Raw genomic sequence first — 19,347 nt, 5'->3', positions numbered from 1 at the left:
AAATTGACAAGTGTATGTACATGTTTATTACTATATACAACGTTATATGTGCAGCTGTTATGTGCAAATTGGCATGTAAAGTGTGTTAAATAAGTGTATATGTGTATAAATGTGTATAGCAAGTAGTGATGTTGGTTTCGCAATTATTATCATCAAGTGTTCATGAGATGGATTGCCTGAGGGCAGAAACTGTTTCTGTGTCGGGCTGTTCTGGTACACAGTGCTCTGTAGCGTCGACCAGAAGGTAAAAGTTCAAAGAGGCAGTGTGCTGGGTGTGAGGGGTCCAGAGTGTTTTGGCAGCCCTTCTGCTCGCTCTGGATAAGTACAGTTCTTGGGGAGTAGGAAGGGTTGTACCAATTATTCGCTGAAGATTTAGAATAAATTCTACTTGTAAAATATTTTCTCTATTTAACAACAATACAGTAGGAAAATGAAAGATGATTTGACTTACGTCAGATTCTGCATGATCTTAAAGACTTTGATGGATTATTTCCACAATTTATGATGACAGCAGTCAAAATAGGACAAATTAGCTCATGTATGGGGCAATTTCAGGACTTTTGTGAGTGAGGAGTGGGTCTTTCAAACCACACTAATGCCCCCCTGGCTACGGGCCTGCGTTCAGAGTTTCCACTATACCATACGTCTCAAACTCGATTACTGGAGGGCCACAACTCTGCACAGATTTGCTCCAACCCTAATCAAACACAGCTGATCCAACTAATCAAGGAGTTCAAGACTACTAGAGACTTAAGCAAGTGTGAGTTGGAGGTGGTTGGAGCTAAACTATCCAGAGCTGCAACCCTCCAGGATTTGAGTTTGAGACTACTGCACTATAGCAACTATGGTCTATTCAAATTCAATGAACAACTAAATGTCAAAAGTACTGAAAAAAGCTAACCGTTACCCCTATAATGGTTTAAACTATCTGCAAAGTTTTAACACATGAATTAAATAGTGATCAAAATTGTGAGAAGCATAAATTATTCATGTCCTCATTCAGTGAAGTTGCTGAAGGTGTCGGTGTTCTTGGCAGGCAGGTGTGAATGTAGGCCTATTTTGTTTCAAAGACAGCTTGGGAGGTGTTTGTGTAGTGGCTACACGGCTTGTAATTAGATGATCTGACTATAAAAGAGCACCTCCAGGACAAGCCACGCATTTTTGCGGTATATTATTTAAAGTTTTTCTTTATACACATAGGCATGGTATAAGACATAGGTATAAGATTCTGATGGTATGATAACCTTGGATAAAAATTTCATGGTTTTATGATTATTTCTCTAAAATGTGTTCTTTTTAAATGTCTGGGTAAAAAACTTAAGCTATTTTGCCCTTTGAACTCAATATATTTTATTTTGAGAAACAATGCAAATATTTTGGAACAGTAAACATGTCAGGCTAAATAATTCTTTATTTGCTAAATTAGTCTTTATTTGTTTCAAAAACACAGATTTCTTTTAAAATGCCATCTTTGAATATCTTTTCTGCTGGAGATACTGTTGTCTTAAAAAACTAAAACTAAAAACATATAAAAAAAAAAGTCTTACACCTACCTTAGGAACGGTATTAGACTATAGACCTTGACTTTTCCAAACGGTTATTGTCCCATGCCTATATACACATGTAATAAATAAATATCTTCAACAACTGTGTGCAGCTATTCATATAGACTCTATTGTGAAGAAAGCCCAGCAGAGACTGTACTTCCTTCGTCAGCTGAAGAAGTTCAACCTGCCACAGGAGCTGCTCGTACAGTTCTACTCAGCTGTCATCCAATCCATCCTCTGCACTTCAATCACTGTCTGGTTTGGTTCAGCTGCCAAAACCGACCTCCGTAGACTACAGCGAGTAGTCCGGACTGCTGAACGAATCACTGGCACAACCCTTCCTACACTTCAAGAACTGTACTCTTCCAGAGTGAGTAAAAGAGCTCGCAAAGTCACTCTGGATGCCTCACACCCAGCACACTACCTGTTCAACTGTTACCGTCTGGTCGGCGCTTCAGAGCACCAAGCACAAAAACAGCCAGACACAGGAAGAGTTTCTTTCCTCAGGCTGTCTACCTTATGAACAGTTAAATATTCCCCTACTGTGCAATAAATATGTGCAATACTTTCTCATACGCACTTGTACACAGCACCTTATATCAATATACAATGCAATATTTTCTACATTCGCACTTGTACACAGCCCCTTATAACCTGTATATTTATAACAATCTGTACATATAACTCAACGTCCAGGTTTCTTGACTAACCGCATCTGTTTAATGTTATCATTTTTATTTTTTTCATATTTATTTTGTGTTGTCACTTGTCACTTTATGTACACTGGAAGCTTCTGTAGCCAAAACAAATTCCTTGTGTGTGTGAAGCACACTTGGCAGTAAAACTGATTCTGATTCAAGAAAACTAGCCTACAGCTTTTGTGTATTGCACTTAAGTTAAAAAAAATTGTCAGAACAATTGAGCATGTTTCCTGGAGGGCTCTTTAGCTTTTTAGTTCCATCTCTGATCCAACCAACATTCCTTGTAGTTTTCAAATAAACCAGAAAGCTTTAATTAGCATGATCTGATCAAGTGCATTTAATTAGGTTAAAATCAAAACTCTGGCAGTATCTGAAATCACCCAGTTGTTGCTAGTAGGGATACAGCTGCTGTCGAAAGTAAACAAGAATTATTTATATTATTTAATTAATTATCCATTATGTGTATTTTATTAACGTCTACCCTAACCCTAAAACCTAGCCACAGTAATGTAACAGTAATTATACTGTGTATTATTTATCAAATTACGCATTAAGTTGTATTTTATTGACATCTACCCCTGCCCCAACCCTAAACCCAACCCTCACCTTAATATAAAAGTGTAAATTTTTGTTGTTATGTTGTACAGTGTTACAAAAACTATGCTATATTGATGTGAGTATCCACAGCTGTATGCCATAGACTTTAGCAAATCACCCTAAAGCAGCCATTTCTATTTGAGTGTGCTCAATCAATCCCACAATACACTCCAATAATGAGTATACAACCCACGCTAGACAGCTAAAACATACCCAAAATGCCCAATGAGAATTTGTCTGGCAAATTAATTTGCATCCAGGTGCTCGAGTTTCCCCCACAGTCCCAAGACATGCGGTATAGGTGAATTGAATAAGTTAAATTGGCCTTATTGAATGTGTGTGAATGCAAGAGTGTATGGGTGTTTCCTAGTGTTGGGTTGCGACTGGAAGGGCGTAAAACATATGCTGGATAAGTTGGCGGTTCATTCTACTGTGGCGACCCCTGATTAATAAAGGGACTAAGCTGAAAAGAAAATGAATGAATGGATTTGCAGCCATATAGTAGAATGCTATCAGTGAAAGTTTCAAAATAAAGTAGTATTAATCAAATGTAACATTTTTATACATAACAGATATCAAAATAATTTGTTTCATTACTAACAGACAGCTTGCTAAGTGTTAAATAACTATAACAGTGTCTGACCAAGAGTTTAAAATGTAATCTGACTAGGGATTTATCAGGGATTTTATTTTCAATTCATTTAGGTTATTTTCAATCACTCTTTAAAATGGACTATATTAGTGGACAGGTATAGGAAATAGTGAATGAGCATATAGGGGGTGATTTCAGACGTAGCATCTCATCCAAACAAGATATTTTGCCCTCTGAAGGGCAAGTCATAATGAAAACAATCATGGCCGCTCTACTGAAGTGTTGTTGCAAATGAAAGTGCTCAAAAATGGCCACTTCGAAGGGCCCTTTGGAATAAAGAATTTCAAAGGGTACAACTGAAGGACAGCCATGATCATTTGTGCAGTTGTTTGGTGTCACACACTGATTTTCATTTTGAGGACTCATCGATAGAACGAGCTATGAGTTAGACACCCCTGTAATAAACAGAACAATGCTGTGCATTGGTGTAGATGCTAATATTGGGTGAATTATTGGGTGAAAACAAAAACTAGGTGGAAACAAAAACTGCAAAATTTACTGCCTTCAACACTGAGTTTAAAACTCTTTTCAAGTAAGTAGAATTAACTTTCAGTCAATTTTGAGTTAACTACACTCATTTCATTTGATAAAATTGACTGTTGGGTTTTACAGTGTGTGCATAAAAAATATGTTATTGTGAAGCACTCTATAAAATATTAATTCAAAAGACTGATCTGTGAGGGGTGTACTCATTTATGTTAAACACTGCATAATAAATGACCTGCAATAAAAACAGGTGTTCAATTTCAGATAATGCCATATAATCATGTTTGATGTAAAATGGCCAGCAGCATTCTTAGCAGAGAATACTTTACTTTTTGTTTACCTTTTTCCATGCATTAGGTTCTGTATGAATATGCATTTATAAAGCATATGACATATGATCCGCACATTACATTTACGTACATAATAGTTTATGCGGGTACTCACCAGATTAGATGATGACTGCTCATAACACGTTGAATATTCTGTCATCTCAAGGATCTTTCTGTACTCATGCTTTTGTCTCTCAGAGTTCACTGTTATTGCTGTTGCGTTCATTGAAATTGCCCCCAGAATTAAAAAGGCATTGGCATGCAAACTCCTTTGTTTGACATATTGTAAAAGGCACCAGTGACACTCTACACCCCTGGAGAACACCATACTACTATACCAGGAGGATTAGCAGAGAGGTTGCTAGGCTACTGTACTGACTCACAACAACATATCCTCTGATGCAAAAGTATCAGAAATCAAAATACTTACATTACAAGAATTTACGATGCTTACTAGGGCTTACCATACAAAACATACTATTATTATTATTTATTTATTTATTTATTTATTTTTTACAAAAACGTCACTTTTATATGGAGTTAAATTGCTATTTGTAAATGCTTTACCGAAACTATTTCACATTTATTTTGGTCTTGCCAGTATACTCAACATTTTTGGAATCATGTTGACGTTTTCAGTTTTCAAATAAGAGTGATATGATAAAAAAGTTGAAGTCAGAATTATTAGCCCCCCTTTGAATTTTTTTTTTTCTTTTTTAAATATTTCTCAAATGATGTTTAACAGAGTAAGGAAGTTTTCACAGTATTTCCTATATTTTTGCATCTGGAGAAAGTCTTTATTTCAGCTAGAATAAAAGCAGTATTTAATTTTTTAAAAACCATTTTAACCACAAAATTATTAGCCCCTTTAAGCTATATTTTTTTTCGTTAGTCTACAGAACAAACCATCATCATACAGTAACTTGCCTAATTACCCTAACCTGCCTAGTTAACCTAATTAACCTGGTTAAGCCTTTAAATGTCACCTTAAGCTGTATAGAAGTGCCTTAAAAAATATCTGGTCAAATATCATTGCAAAGATAAAATAAATCAGTTATAACAAATGAGTTATTAAAACTATTATGTTTAGAAATATGTTTAAAAAAATCTTCTTTCCGTTAAACAGAAATTGGGGAAAAAATAAACAGGGGGGCTAATAATTCAGAGGACTAATAATTCTGACTTCAACTGTGTGTTAGATCCTTTAGATGAAAATGGTCAAATTCTTCAACATAATTTATTCATGGAAAAATATTAGCTATATGTTCTTTTAGAGAATTTAATACTTTAAGTAAAGCTATTCCTATTGCTTTAAAAAACATTAAACTATACTATTATATTATACATTCTATTGTACAAAATACTGTTTCATATTTAAATGTATCTACTAAATTACCCAAATTAAAGAATGGAGGTACGAAGACAAAAAAAAAGTAACAATAAAGTATCTGGGCATATTTTAAAAAGTAAATTATCTTTAGACTTCAGTACACCATTAAAATAAAAACCGATTGAAAATAAAGTATTTAAAAATACTTTTTGTGAATATCTTAAAAGAAAATTAAAGATATGCAATTTAGGACAGTCAATAATACATATCCAGCAGCAGAAATTTTGCTAGAAAAATTCTGATTTGAGGTAGAGCCTTGTGTTTTCTGTTCAGAAGAGCCTAAAACCATTTTTTTTTTGTCCAGTCATAATAAAGTTTTGGCAGGACCATGTCACAATCACCAGATCCTCCGTCACTGCCAGAGCTGCCAGATTCTCCAGAGCTGGCTGATTCTCCAGGGGTGCCAGATCCTCCCGAATCCCATGAAAGGCCAGAGCCACCACCTGAGTTCCACGAATGGCTGCCAGACCTGTCTGACTTCCCAGAGCTGTGTGACTTACCAGAGCCACAAGAGCCATGTGACTTCTCAGAGCCGCCAGAGCCTTGTGACTTCCCAGAGCCGTGTGACCAAACAAGAAGTTTGGCCATAGGAGAAATGGTCATGCCCAACTGAGCTTGGTTTCTCTCTAAATTTTTTCCTTCACCTTCATCAATATGTGAAGTATGTTCCTTGATGCTTTCGCCACTGGCTTGCATGGTTCGGGACTGCACATCGATGCTGTTGCTCTTCAGTGTTTGGACTGTCAGCAGCGAAACCACACTGAACTGAACTAAACTGAACTTCAACTCTGAAAACTGGACTGACACTGTTTCAATTTACTATGCTTTGACACAATTTACATTGTAAATGTGCTATAGAAATAAACATGGATTGAATTGAATTGACCCTTCAGTGCTTTCTGAACCAAAGCCTCCTGTCCCACTGGGGTTAAGTGAACTGCCAGTGCCTCCTGAGCCAAAGCTTCCTGACCCACTGAGGTTAAATGAACTGCCAGTGCCTCCTGAGCCAAAGCCTCCTGACCCACTGGGGTTAAATGAACTGCCAGTGCCTCCTGAACCAAAACCTCCTGACCCACTGGGGTTAGCTGAACTGCCAATGCTTTCTGAACCAGAGCCTCTTGACCCACTGTGGATGTATAACCTGCCTTTGCCTGCTGAACCAAATCCCCCAGACCTACATGCTCCAGGCTCTCTGCAGTTCCACGCTCCAGGCCCTCCGCAGCTCCATGCTCCAGGCTCTCTGCAGCTCAACGCTCCAGGCCCTCCGCAGCTCCAGGTCCTCAGCAGCTCCACACTCCAGGTCATCTACAGCTCCACGCTCCAGACACACCTCCGCTTGTGCATACACACACACACAGACAAAAATGTGAAATATGTTCCTTGCCGCTTTTGCCCTTGGCTTGCATGGTTCGGGACTTGTGGAGCTGCGCATCGATGCATTTGCTCTTCAGTGTTTGGACTGTCAACAGCGAAACCACACTGAACTGAACTAAACTGAACTTCAATTCTGAAAACTGGACTGACACTGTTTCAATTTACTATGCTTTTACACAATTTACATTGTAAAGGTGCTATAGAAATAAACATGGATTGAATTTAATTGAATTGACCCTTCACTGCTTTCTGCACCAAAGCCTCCTGTCCCACTGGGGTTAAATGAATTGCCAGTGCCTCCTGAGCCAAAGCTACCTGACCCACTGAGGTTAAATGAACTGCCAGTGCCTCCTGAGCCAAAGCCTCCTGACCCACTGAGGTTAAATGAACTGCCAGTGCCTCCTGAACCAAAACCTCCCGACTCACTGGGGTTCAATTAACTGCCAGTGCCTCCTGAACTAAAGCCTCCTGACCCACTGGGGTTAGATGAACTGCCAGTGCCTACTGAACCAAAGCCTCCTGACCCACTGGGGTTAAATGAACTGCCAGTGTCTCCTGAACCTAAGCCACCTGACCCACTGGGGTTAGCTGAACTGCCAGTGCTTTCTGAACCAGAGCCTCTTGACCCACTGGGGATGTGTAACCTGCCTTTGCCTGCTGAACCAAAATCCCCCAGACCTACATGCTCCAGGCTCTCTGCAGTTCCACGCTCCAGGCCCTCCACAGCTCCATGCTCCAGGCTCTCTGCAGCTCCACGCTCCAGGCCCTCCGCAGCTCCAGGTCCTCAGCAGCTCCACACTCCAGGTCCTCTACAGCTCCACGCTCCAGACACACCTCCGCTTGTGCATACACACACACACAGACAAAAATGTGTAAACAATACAATACAATTACCATTGTGTGTGGGTGGGTGGGTGTGTGTTTTCATGTGTGTCAGAGTCCAAAGGTGCATGGGGAGGGATAGGGGAGTGGTGGCAGAGGGAGTTCAGCTTCCTGACAGTCTGATGGATGAAGCTGCGTTTCATTCTGATGGTCCTGGCCTGGAGACTCCGCAGTCTCCTCCCTGATGGCAGCAGACTGAAGAAGCTGTACATTGGGTGGGTGAGGTCTGCTGTTATGCAGAGGGCTTTTCGGGTGAGACAGGTGCTGTAAATGTCCTGGAGGAAGGGGAGAGGGACACCAATGATCTTCTCTGCTGTTCTCACTCTGTGTTGAAGAGTTTTCCTGCAGGATGCATTGCAGGCTGATGCAGCTGGTCAGGATGCTCTCAATTGTGACTCTGTAGAAGGTGTACATGATTGGGGCTGGTGCTCTTGCTCTTTTCAGTTTTCGGAGGAACTAGAGACGCTGCTGTGATTTTTTTTTGGCCAGTGCAGTGGTGTTTTTTGTCCAGGAGAGATCCTCAGTGATGTGTACACCCAGGAACTTGGTGCTGCTCACACGCTCCACAGAGGCACTGTTGATGGTCAGAGGAGCATGCAGAGTGTGCGCTTTCCTGAAGTCAACAACAATCACCTTCATCTTCTCCACATTCAAAAAGAGATTGTTGTCTCTGCACCACTCGGCCAGACGGCTCACCTCGCTTCTTTAGTTTTTCTCATCGCTTTTGTTGATGAGACCCACCACAGTCGTGTCATCCGCAAACTTGATGAAAAGTTTGGAGTTGTATGATGGTGCACAATCACGAGTCAGCAAAGTGAAGAGGATAGGGCACAACACACATCCCTGAAGGGTCTCAGTGTTTAGAGTGATGGTGCTGGATGTGTTACTGCCGGCCGTACTGCTTGTGGTCTTCCTGTGAGAAAATCCAGCAACCAGTTACACAGAGAGGTGTTGAGCCCCAGCTGGACCAGTTTTTGAGTGAGCTGTTGGGGGATGATAGTGTTGAATGCTAAACTGAAGTCTATGAACAGCATTCGAATGTAGGAGCCTTTTTTTTGTCCAGATGTGTGAGTGCTGAGTGAAGTGCAGTAGAGATGGTGTCATCAGCTGAGCAGTTAGACCGATATGCAAACTGAAAGGGGTCCAAGGAGGGGGGCAGGACAGACTTAATGTGCTGCATGACAAGCTGTTCAAAGAACTTCATGATGACAGGAGTCATTAAAGCAGGAAGGAGATGACTTTTTGGGACCGGAATGATGGTGGTGGCTTTGAAACAGGTGCGGACGACAGCCTGGATTAAAGAGATGTTGGAAATTTCTGTGAAGACATTAGTGAGTTCTAATTCGTGTCTTTCAGTACATGACCTGGGATGTTGTCGGAGCCCGGAGCTATGTGTGCGTTGATCTATCTGAGGCACCTTCTCAAACTGTCTGGAGATAGTCATCACCTGGTCACCAGGAGGAGGTGGCATCTTCTGTGCAGTGGTGCTTTTTTGTCCATCAAAATGAGCGAAGAATGTGTTTAGCTCGTTCAGCAGGGAAATGGTGCTATCACAGGTCTGTGGTTGGGGTTTGTAGTCTGTAATGGTCTGTATTCCTCTCTACAGACTTCATGTGTCTCTGCTTTTATTAAAGCGATGGGCTATTCCTCTTGAGTACTGTCTCTTAGCCTCTCTGATGCCACGGGGAAGGTTGGCTCTAGCTGTCTTTAGGCTCACCTCATCTCCAGCTCTGAAGGCAATGTTCCTAGCCTTCAAGAGGCTGAAGACGTCTCCTGTCAGCCTTGGATTCTGATTGGGATGGACTGTAATGGTTTTGGTGACTGTTACATCCTCAGTGCATTTGTTTATGTAGGCTGTAACAGTCTCAGCATACTCCTGGAGGTCAGGGGTGTTGTTGTGAGTGGCAACTGTTTACACATATCCCAGTCTGTAGTATTGAAGCGGTCTTGTAAAGCCTCTGAACTTGAACCTCCACACTTGTATCTCCTTTCAAACTGGTTTGGTGACTTTAATGATCGGTCTGCAAGCAGGCATTAGCATGAAAGTTATGTGGTCTAAGGCACCGAGGTGGGGGAGGGGGAAAGCTTTGTAAGCTTCTCTCTGGGTGGTGTAAACAAAGTCCAGTGTGTTATTGCCGCGTGTTGGAAAGTCTATGTGTTGGTGTATTTTTGGAAACACACACTTTAGGTCTGCATGGTTAAAGTCCCCAGCCAAAATGAGAAAAGCATCTGGGTGGGCTGTCTGCTGCTCACTGATGTGCAGGTACAGGTCATTCAGTGCCTCACTCCTGTTGTTGCCATTGGAGCTGGGAGGGATGTAAACTTGCAGTTGGGATTCGATTGCCTTAAAGGCCTCTCCTAGCTCTGTTTCCGCACCTTGGAAATTAGTCCCTTGGTCTGAGACAATCTCTGATGGGGTACCCCGACTGGCTAAAAAATGCCTTAGGGCGAGTAAGAAGGCATCTGTGTCTAGGCTGTTAAGGAGATCGAGCTGTATGCACCATGTCATCAAACATTTAAAGATCACACCCCATCATTTCTCTGACCAATGGCCTACTTCGACGGTAAATGGCCCGAAGCAGCCGACCTCCGTCAAAAAGAATGGTGGCTGATAGAGCTGTAGCCAAGCTAAGGGTAAGTCAGCCATAATGGGCACAGTTAGTTTAGCCCTCCACATCTGGCTTGCACACACTCTCTCTAGTGCTTTTTCAACCAATTGTCTACCCTTTAAGACCCAATAGTTTTGACAGAGCTCTGCAAAAACTCGATCTGGCCCTGGATGAAGCAGGCGTTCATCTACATCTTGGATGAGTTGCTTGGTAATAGTATGTTGGGGATCTAATACTACAGGATGAATCTCTATAGGATCTCTATAATCTCTATTGAGCCCTCCAACTATCTGAGCCATCCCACAACTCATATTAAATTTAGTGCCTGATCAAACTCCGGTGCAAGAGTGTTTAGACGACTTTAAGGGGAAACTGGTCTCCTTTGGTGTAAAGCTTTGACTTCCAGTGGAAACGATTCAGCTTGGCATTGGCTTAGTATTAATGCTTCAGTGCTCTGATAATCTGGACCGGATGTTTCTGGATCGAGAGCAGCCGCCCCATGAACAGACTGAAAAGACGCCTTGACTAAGGCCTTCCAGGAGGTAAACTGGGTTATATCAGGGATATGTGAATTTCGTTCATCAATAGTGAGACCGCAGAATACAGCCTTCTTAATCTCTGATGAGTCTTCTCAATCTTCGAGAGAAGGTATAGCTGGCCATTGAACTGATGGCCCCAATAAAAAAATCTGTCCACCTGCCGACCAGAGTCTTTCCCCGTGTGACGTCATCTGCCAGGTTACTTGCTGAATCCACATACCTCCATGAATGCAGGTCAGTTAACTCTTGGATCTCGGCCACTCTAGTGCCGACAAAGACTTTATATCGGCATGATTCTGACTGAATCCATGTCAATACAGTAGTCGAGTCAGTCCAGAGTGTAATTGTCTCAATTGGAATGGACAGCTCCTGTGTTAGAAGCTTAGCAAGTTGGGCTTTGCCAAGGCTGCGCAAAGCTCTAACCTCGAGATTGACAATTGTCGCTAGGGAGCCACTCTAGACCTGGCCATAATGAAAGAAGAATGGAGTTTGCGCCTTTGCTCAGTAAGCAGGTACGCTACTGCCCCATAGGCCACCTCGGCCGCATCACAGAATATGTGCAAGCTGCATCGGGATGTCTCCTTACTAAATTGTGATGGGAGGTAATAATGAGGAAACATTACCTTGGCCAAGTTAGGTAGTTCCTGTTCCCAAGTTTTCCATTTCTCAAGAAGATCTGTGGGAAGGTTTGGGTCGTCGGATTTCAAACTCTCCTGAGTTAAGAACAGCTCTCATCTTGTTGACCAACTGCCTGGCTTCCTCTGCAGTAGGAAGACTCTGTAGGCATTTGTCGACGTAAAAGCACTGTTCTATCGACTGCTTCACTTCAACGTCCCATGGCTGGTAGTCCCTGACTTGCATCTGAAGTGCAAAAGTTGCACAACATGGACTGCAAGTCGGCCCTGAAGGGCAAGATTTGCCATTGGTAGACATAATTTTGCTCCCCTTTTCGCATGTTTCTCCAGATAAACCTCAGAAGAGGTCTGTCCTCACGCAGAAGTCGTATTTGATGAAACATAGCACATGGAATCGAAAAAGAACACCTAATAGTGACACACCAAGGCAGGGTCAAGGTAGGAGCTGCTGGTTGAGTGAAAGCCCTCGATGAACAAAAGAACAGTTAAAAACTAACCTGTCCTTGCCGTTATGGTGAACAAGATGATGTGAAATGAACCACAATTCCTCATCTGTACTTAGAAACGCCGATGGAACCTTGACAACATATTCGGCATCCAGAAGCTTCTGAATTTCAGCCTCATAGACCTTAGCTTTCCTTGGATCTTTCTCTATGGCCCCGAGATTGTGTAGAACAGCATCCTTAGTAGCCTTTAGAGGAGGTGAATTTGGAGCCTGCAGAAGAGGTGTGGCATAACGCCATGTATTATTCACTTCCACTCGCTGTGTTCTGCTCTCCAATAGATCTATGGCAAGTTGGTCTTATCATGAACGCACTACCAGTTTCTCATGTCGGTAAAGGAGAACGTCCAACTGCGACAGCTGTTCGACCTGTTGAAGGGAAGGGAGTAAGCACTGTTGAGCACTGATTATTTTATATGTTTTCTTTATTATTATTATTATTATTATTATTATTTATTTTTTAAAAACACAGCTTACATACAGTAAAAATAATGTAAGTTTGGCACATTGGTGAATGTTAATACTTTTTTTATTTCAGCTTCAACATGACTTATTATTAAAGGTGCTGTATGTAAGTTTTTGACTCTACTAAAGCATAAAAAATACCATAATAAATTTGCAGATATTTATGAAACATGCCAAGTGAACATTCTTGTTTATCTGAAAAACAATGATGAAATCTGATTTTTCACTTTGAAAATGTGTTTTCTGTGCCAGAACGCTGTCTCTGTTTTGAGCAATTTGGCTGCACCAAACGAAACACGACAGAAATTTAAATACATATTAACCATCTTTAACATTATTAAATGTACATGCTGAATCACTCATATGTCTTTAGTTCTAAAGTTAAATTTTGAATGGTTTTATTTTCAAGATCTGCTGCTGCTTTCAGTAGTATGCCAATAAATGTAATGTAAAATGGCATTTAAACTCACATTAGTAGCATTTAACACTGAATAAAGCACATGAGGTTTACCTGAGGTGACCATTTACAGTTTATTCTGTGAGAAATAGAAGCCGTTTCTAATATATCAATTCGAGGTGTTGGTTAGGACAAAAATGAAAAATGAAAAATATTCCTTCTATCGGATGCTGTTGCTTTTATTTAGAACATGGTTTAAATCATTCGCTCCTCAATATGGCAACCAATGCTTGTGTTTGGTTTGATCCAGGAGTGCAATACCTAGTTACACTTACATACGGCACCTTTAGGTAACCACATTTTAGGTCATTCTATTTTAGGTAGAACGGGCAGTGGAACATTTCATTACCAAACTGGTTCATTTATTAAATGAATGACATGTAAAATTGGCAACACATCCAACAGTAGAAAGTATTTTACCCATTAAGGCAGGGGTGCCCAAACTTTTTCTTATGAAGGACCAAAAACCAAACTTGATTGAAGGTGGTGGACCAAAGGTAAATATTCCAAACTATATTACATCAAAGGGCACTTATGGTTAAAAATCTACTTTTGTGTGCATGTGTATCTGTGTGTGTGTGCGCGCGCGTGAACTTTGTAACGACATTGTGTGTGACTCATCGATGCAACTGCACAACAAATACTCATTGGTAAAGTTCTTACTGTAGTATTTCTCACAAACGCTACATGAGATCTGCTTCCTTTAAGTCTGTCTGTTGTCTGACGCAGGCACGTAGAAAGGCACGTAGAAACGGTAGGCGGGGAGGACTAGCCTTAAAGGCGCAGTATGACAAAACAGCCCCCTAGAGCAAAAATGTATAAAATTGAATCTGGCAAAAGGTATAATGAAAAATCTGATGGGTGTTTTGAGCTGAAACTTTACAGACACATTCTGGAGACGCAAAACACTTATATTAAATCTGAAAAAAGGGGTAACCTAGGTGCCCTTTAAAGGTGCCATGGAAAATCCCTAATTTACGAATTTTTTTTAAATGTATAATCATAATAATAATTATATATATTTTTTACATTTTACAATGAACTTCTCACAATAAAAATATAATCCCATTTAGAACACAATGGAGTTCAATGCCAACGTCTTGTGCATGGTCCTCTATTTGTCAAGTAACAGTATTTACTTACTCCCAGGACCGTTTTATATTGAAGTTGATATTTAGCCTCATGTTGTTATTTCGTAACATCTAATTTTTACGATGGTGGGTCATTAGCCCAACGCTTAACCCCCAACCTGGAGGACCAGGACATACACACATACACAGAACAGAAATGCCAACTGATTCAGCCGTTGCTCAAACCAGCAACCTTCTGCAGGCTAAATCAAAGGTTATGGTCCAACTTTGGCCTACAGGCCCTAGTTTGGGCATCTCTGCATTAAAGCAACAGAAGACATTAGTAACACTTTCCATGATGATGAGAAACACAGAGTGCCAGCTCAGCTGCAGTTTTTTTTTAACCTCAGCTCTAAGTAGGTGTTTGTGGTGTTTGTTTTACATTTCAAGGACACACAACAGTTCTATGTAACCTTCCTGTAAGAGAGAACCAAACTTTTTGACAGTTTTATATTTTTATTATTAATATTTTTTCTTTATTGAGATAAGACAGTATAGACACATAAGATTCATGTAATATTGGTGAAAGATTAAAAAAAAAAAAGATTGTTAGCAACCTTTGTTTTCATAAAGAGATCCCACCGTTTTCCTTTATTGTTGGTTTTCATAATACATGTTGTGCTGAAAATAAAATGAGAATTATTAATAATAACTATAAACAAGTATTATTACAAATGTTTCAAATGTATTTTAACTAATACTTACAATTAGTATGCAGGCCCCCAGTACGGTAGCTTTCATTTTGACTTGCAGGCTGCTTGGAAACTCCAGCACAAAATTGGCACCAGGATTTGGTCCTGTCCAACCGAAAGGATTGATTATCCTGCCAAATGATCTTTCTACTGCTGCCGCGTTCAAAGTCACCAGCTGTTGTCACGGTGAAAAAAAGGGGAATGTTTTGAGAAAGCAGCAATGGATTCTCAAATTGAAGTGGTAGTTTACCCAAAAATTTAATAGATTATGGCTCAAAGACCAATTTAGTTCATCTAATTCACCTTTAGCGCATATGTTTGAACTGTGGTGTAAATCAGAGCACCCAGAGAAAACCCACGCATACAAGGGGAGAACATGCAAACTCGAACCAGTGACCTTCTTGCTGTGAGGCAACAGTGCTAACCAGTGAGCCACCATGCCACCCCTTATTAATATACTCAATTCTAATATAATAACATAATTACATTGTTAACAATCCTGTAGAATCTACAGTAACATAATGTAAATCAAAAATACTGTATTTACATTTACAGCACCATTTATCTTGCTATGTATTTACAGAATAGTGTATTTTTACTGTAAAATATACACTGTAAAACCCACAGTCAACTTTATCAAATGAAATGAGTGTAGTTAACTCAAAATTGACTGAAATTTAATTCTAAAAAAAAAAATTTAATTTAATGGATTCAGTTAATGAGTTAATTAAGTAATTAATTTCTTCAACTTAAATGGAGTAAGTTCACAGTACTCATATCAATTAGTTTTTTTTTAACTCAAATGGTTTGTAGCAATCAGTTTCCTCAAACGGCTTGAGTTGTTTTAACTTATTGGCTTTTACAGTACTCAGTTGGTTTGAGTTCTCTTCATTTATTGGGTTTTACTATGCTCAAATTGCTTCGTTTATTCAAATGGATTAAGTTCACAGTACTCATTAGATTAGTTTTTGAACTTAAATGGTTTGTTGCAATCCTCAAATGGTTTGAGTTAACTTTTTGGGTTTAAAAGTGTACAGTAATTTTGACAATGCAACTTTAAAATACAGTAACACGCTGCATAACTGTCCTACAGTAAAATAAGGTTCATAGTACAGTTAAAAACAATACAATTTACAAAAACGGTAACAGTGTATTTTTACAATAAGTATATGCTAAAGGTTCACGTTTAAAGTTACTTCTTCAACTCACAATAGGAAACTGAAAAATGTGTCACCTCAAAGTTCACATCCGTGCAGCAGGTCCAGAATACAGATGGCCCTTTGATCCTAAACTCAGGCTCACCTCGTTCATTCTCAACTGTGAATTTAGGTAAGAAAACGTGCCAGTTTTGACGAACATAACCAATGGGAGTTCCTGGTGGAGACTGAACCTCCAGCTGAAATATACATACACCATGTAATATACAGTACAGCATAAGGAGCTAAAAAAGTGATAACATGCATACCTCGTGGCTGCTGCAGCTGGTGCAAACAAATGGGTGCACCAGTCTGATGACCTCTCGGTTTAAGTTGTCAGTAACATTCATAACAAAGGAACGTTCAGCGTATTGCCTGCTACAGCAGTCACCGTCCTCTGTGACACTAAAAACTTTGTTCCCACTGTCATCCTTCACTGTATAACTGCGGTTAGGCTGCGTTTCACAGCAAACTAAAAGACATTTAAAAAGGTTAAACACAATAAGGGTAGAATATGTTGATCATTTGATTATCTTGATATCTTATTCAAGAAAAAAATACCTTCAAAACATCCAGGATGGTCTTTGAAGACAAACAACCGCTCAATCTAAACAATAATACAATTTAAAAGACAACATTAATCCGAAATTAATGCATCTCTCTTAGAGACAGTAATGGTGAACATTATACTTGGAAAAAAACATCTCTTATCTGACCCTGGTCAAGCCTTCCAGATGAGAAGGATAGTGGTATGGATTTGGGGAAGACAGCATTGCGGTGACCTCTAATGGAGACACAGACATGTTTCAAGCAGCATATTATTACACAATGAATATTCTTTACTCCTTACACACCATGTCGACACTTTTAACTTCTAATACACTGATGCACATTTTCATGCTGATAGATATCACCCTGGACCTCAAAATCAGTCAAGTGTCAATTTTATTATGGAAATTAGGATTTATATAACCTTGAAGATTTCTAATTTTGGATTGCAGGTTCTTTTAAACTATATTATTTCTGTATTAAATATTAAAAAAAAACACTTTATTCAGTAATTGTGAAGTACACAATTTTTTTTTAGAAAATCTTGTAGAATCCGAAGAGATACTATAGACATAAAACAAAACAACTTACCTGACAAATCCATGAGAAATCCAAAAAGACAAATCACAAACAAACAAGCAAACAAATAACAGGAAATGAACATAAAATACAGGAAATGTTGTTTACATATGTGTTTATCGATCATTAATGGTAAAAAAAAGAAAATAACATTCATAATAATTTTACAATTTAAAATTACATGATTTAAAGATTACACTTTACGAACCAGTGAAAGACTAGGCAGTGGAACTGATGAATACAGAAGTGTTTTTCTCACCGATTTGAAGTGCCACCACCCCCACCTGAAGTTTGTGGTTGAGCAGTTGACCCACTTTTTAGTTGGACTACTTACAGTTAATAAATATAAATGAGTTTTGGTTATCAGTTAAAACTATTTATTCAACACTACTGCCTATTATTAGTATTGTTGTTGTTTTTATTTTTTGAAGTTTAGGTATTTTGTAAGTAGCCTATAGATGCATTTCAACCACTAAATTCTCACTTCCTAATTTAAAAAAAAAACAATACTGAGCCACAGTGCAAAATAGCATCAGATGGATAGGTTCTGCTGTTGAAACAAACAAACAAATTACCATGAATGGTTTAATTGGATTTGGTGCTTTTATAATAAAAAATAAATTATATTTTTACACGTAACAGTAAATTACATAAAAAGCAGTATGCTGTGTGTGTTGTGTTGTTGCACTGTAAAACCCAAAAAGTTAAGGCAACTCAAATCATTTGAGGAAACCGATTGCAAGAAACCATTTAAGTTCAAAAACTAATCATAATGAGTACTGTGAACTTGCTCCAATTAAGTTGAAGTAATGAGGTATTTAATTAAATCATTACCTTCAACACTGAGTTCAAAACACTTTTCAAATGAATAGAATTAAATTTCCGTAAATTTTGAGTTAACTACACTCATTTAATTTGATAAAGTTGACTGTTGGATTTTACAGTTATGGTTTGTTTTGTTTTAGTTACAGTTTTGTCTATTGCAAGCCTCTTAAGTGCATGATATAATGCTAAGTGAACATCTTTTTGTCATGTGGTGACAGTATCCTTTACATCAGGGTAGATATTATACTTGAAATCGGTTACTGATTACATGACAAAACATTTTGTCAGTAATATAATACATTGCACAATTATGGTAATGTAATCTGATTACTTTTGGATTAGGCTACATCTAGATTACTTTTGTTAATCCTTGATATCTTGGACTACAATATTTTGACAGATACAAAGATACAAAATGTGATACAAACATAACAATAGCCTCAACAGCTTCTTTTTAAACTGCAATGTGGAGTTTGCATGTTCTCGCCGTGTTCACGTGGGTTTCCTCCGGGTGCTCCGGTTTCCCCCACAGTCCGTAGACATTTGGTATAGGTGAATTGAAAAAGCTAAATTGGCCATAGTGTATGTGTGCATAGTGTATCCCGCTCAATTTTCCATCAGTACTTGTTGGTGATTTCTGTGGCAGTCTCACACCCCTCTTCTCTCCCCCTCTGCCAGTAAACCGTGAAGAATATGAACTAATAGCGACAGGTTTATTATGAAAAATATTGGCTTAACGTAAAATTTTAAAATACATTGAAAAATTAGGAGATTCAACGTATTTTGAACAATTTATCATTTTTCAATTTATCATAAAAAGTAAAAGTTGTCTTTACTTGTGATGTGATCCTATGTTAACCATGCTACTTTTGAACATTCAGTCAGGAATCGCATGTAATTATAAATTTAAAACAACATTGCACTATTTAATAGTCATTTACTGCTAATTTGATTTCATTATTTAGAATTTGAAAACAGGGCAGCACGGTGACTCAGTGGTTTGCACTGTCACCTCAGAGCAAGAAGGTTTTGCTTTTTCGACAGGTCAAACGTTGGCATTTCTGTGTGGAGTTTGCATGTTCTCCCCATGTTCACGTGGGTTTCCTCCAGGTGCTCTGGTTTCCCCTGCAGTCCAAAGACATGCAATATAAGTAATTTAAACTAAATTGGTCATATGAGTGTGAGAGTATGAGTGTTTTCCAGTAACTTAA

General features: G+C 39.2%; 2 protein-coding genes across 2 annotated transcripts in view; both read right to left on the bottom strand.

The window, feature by feature from the left end:
• Window positions 1-6,220, bottom strand: part of LOC130234501 (phospholipid scramblase 2) — a 48,742-nt gene extending 42,522 nt beyond the window's left edge. The window contains exon 1 of the mRNA XM_056464720.1: window positions 6,044-6,220. Coding sequence (XP_056320695.1) covers window positions 6,044-6,220 — 177 coding nt within the window. The remainder of the gene's footprint in view (window positions 1-6,043) is intronic.
• Window positions 6,221-14,775: 8,555 nt separating this feature from the next.
• Window positions 14,776-17,566, bottom strand: si:ch211-71m22.3 (uncharacterized protein LOC100148868 homolog). Its single transcript, XM_056465832.1, has 7 exons — window positions 17,520-17,566; window positions 16,900-16,967; window positions 16,745-16,790; window positions 16,453-16,655; window positions 16,222-16,383; window positions 15,001-15,162; window positions 14,776-14,916 (listed from the first exon to the last, which is right to left on the bottom strand). Exons 2-7 carry the CDS (start codon window positions 16,954-16,956, stop codon window positions 14,887-14,889), a joined length of 660 nt encoding a protein of 219 aa, XP_056321807.1. The 5' UTR covers window positions 16,957-16,967; window positions 17,520-17,566; the 3' UTR covers window positions 14,776-14,886.
• Window positions 17,567-19,347: the final 1,781 nt, after the last annotated feature.

This window comes from Danio aesculapii, chromosome 2, assembly GCF_903798145.1.
Source record: "Danio aesculapii chromosome 2, fDanAes4.1, whole genome shotgun sequence".
In the NCBI taxonomy this organism is placed as follows: domain Eukaryota; kingdom Metazoa; phylum Chordata; class Actinopteri; order Cypriniformes; family Danionidae; genus Danio; species Danio aesculapii.
This window is presented reverse-complemented; position numbering and strand designations above follow the sequence as displayed.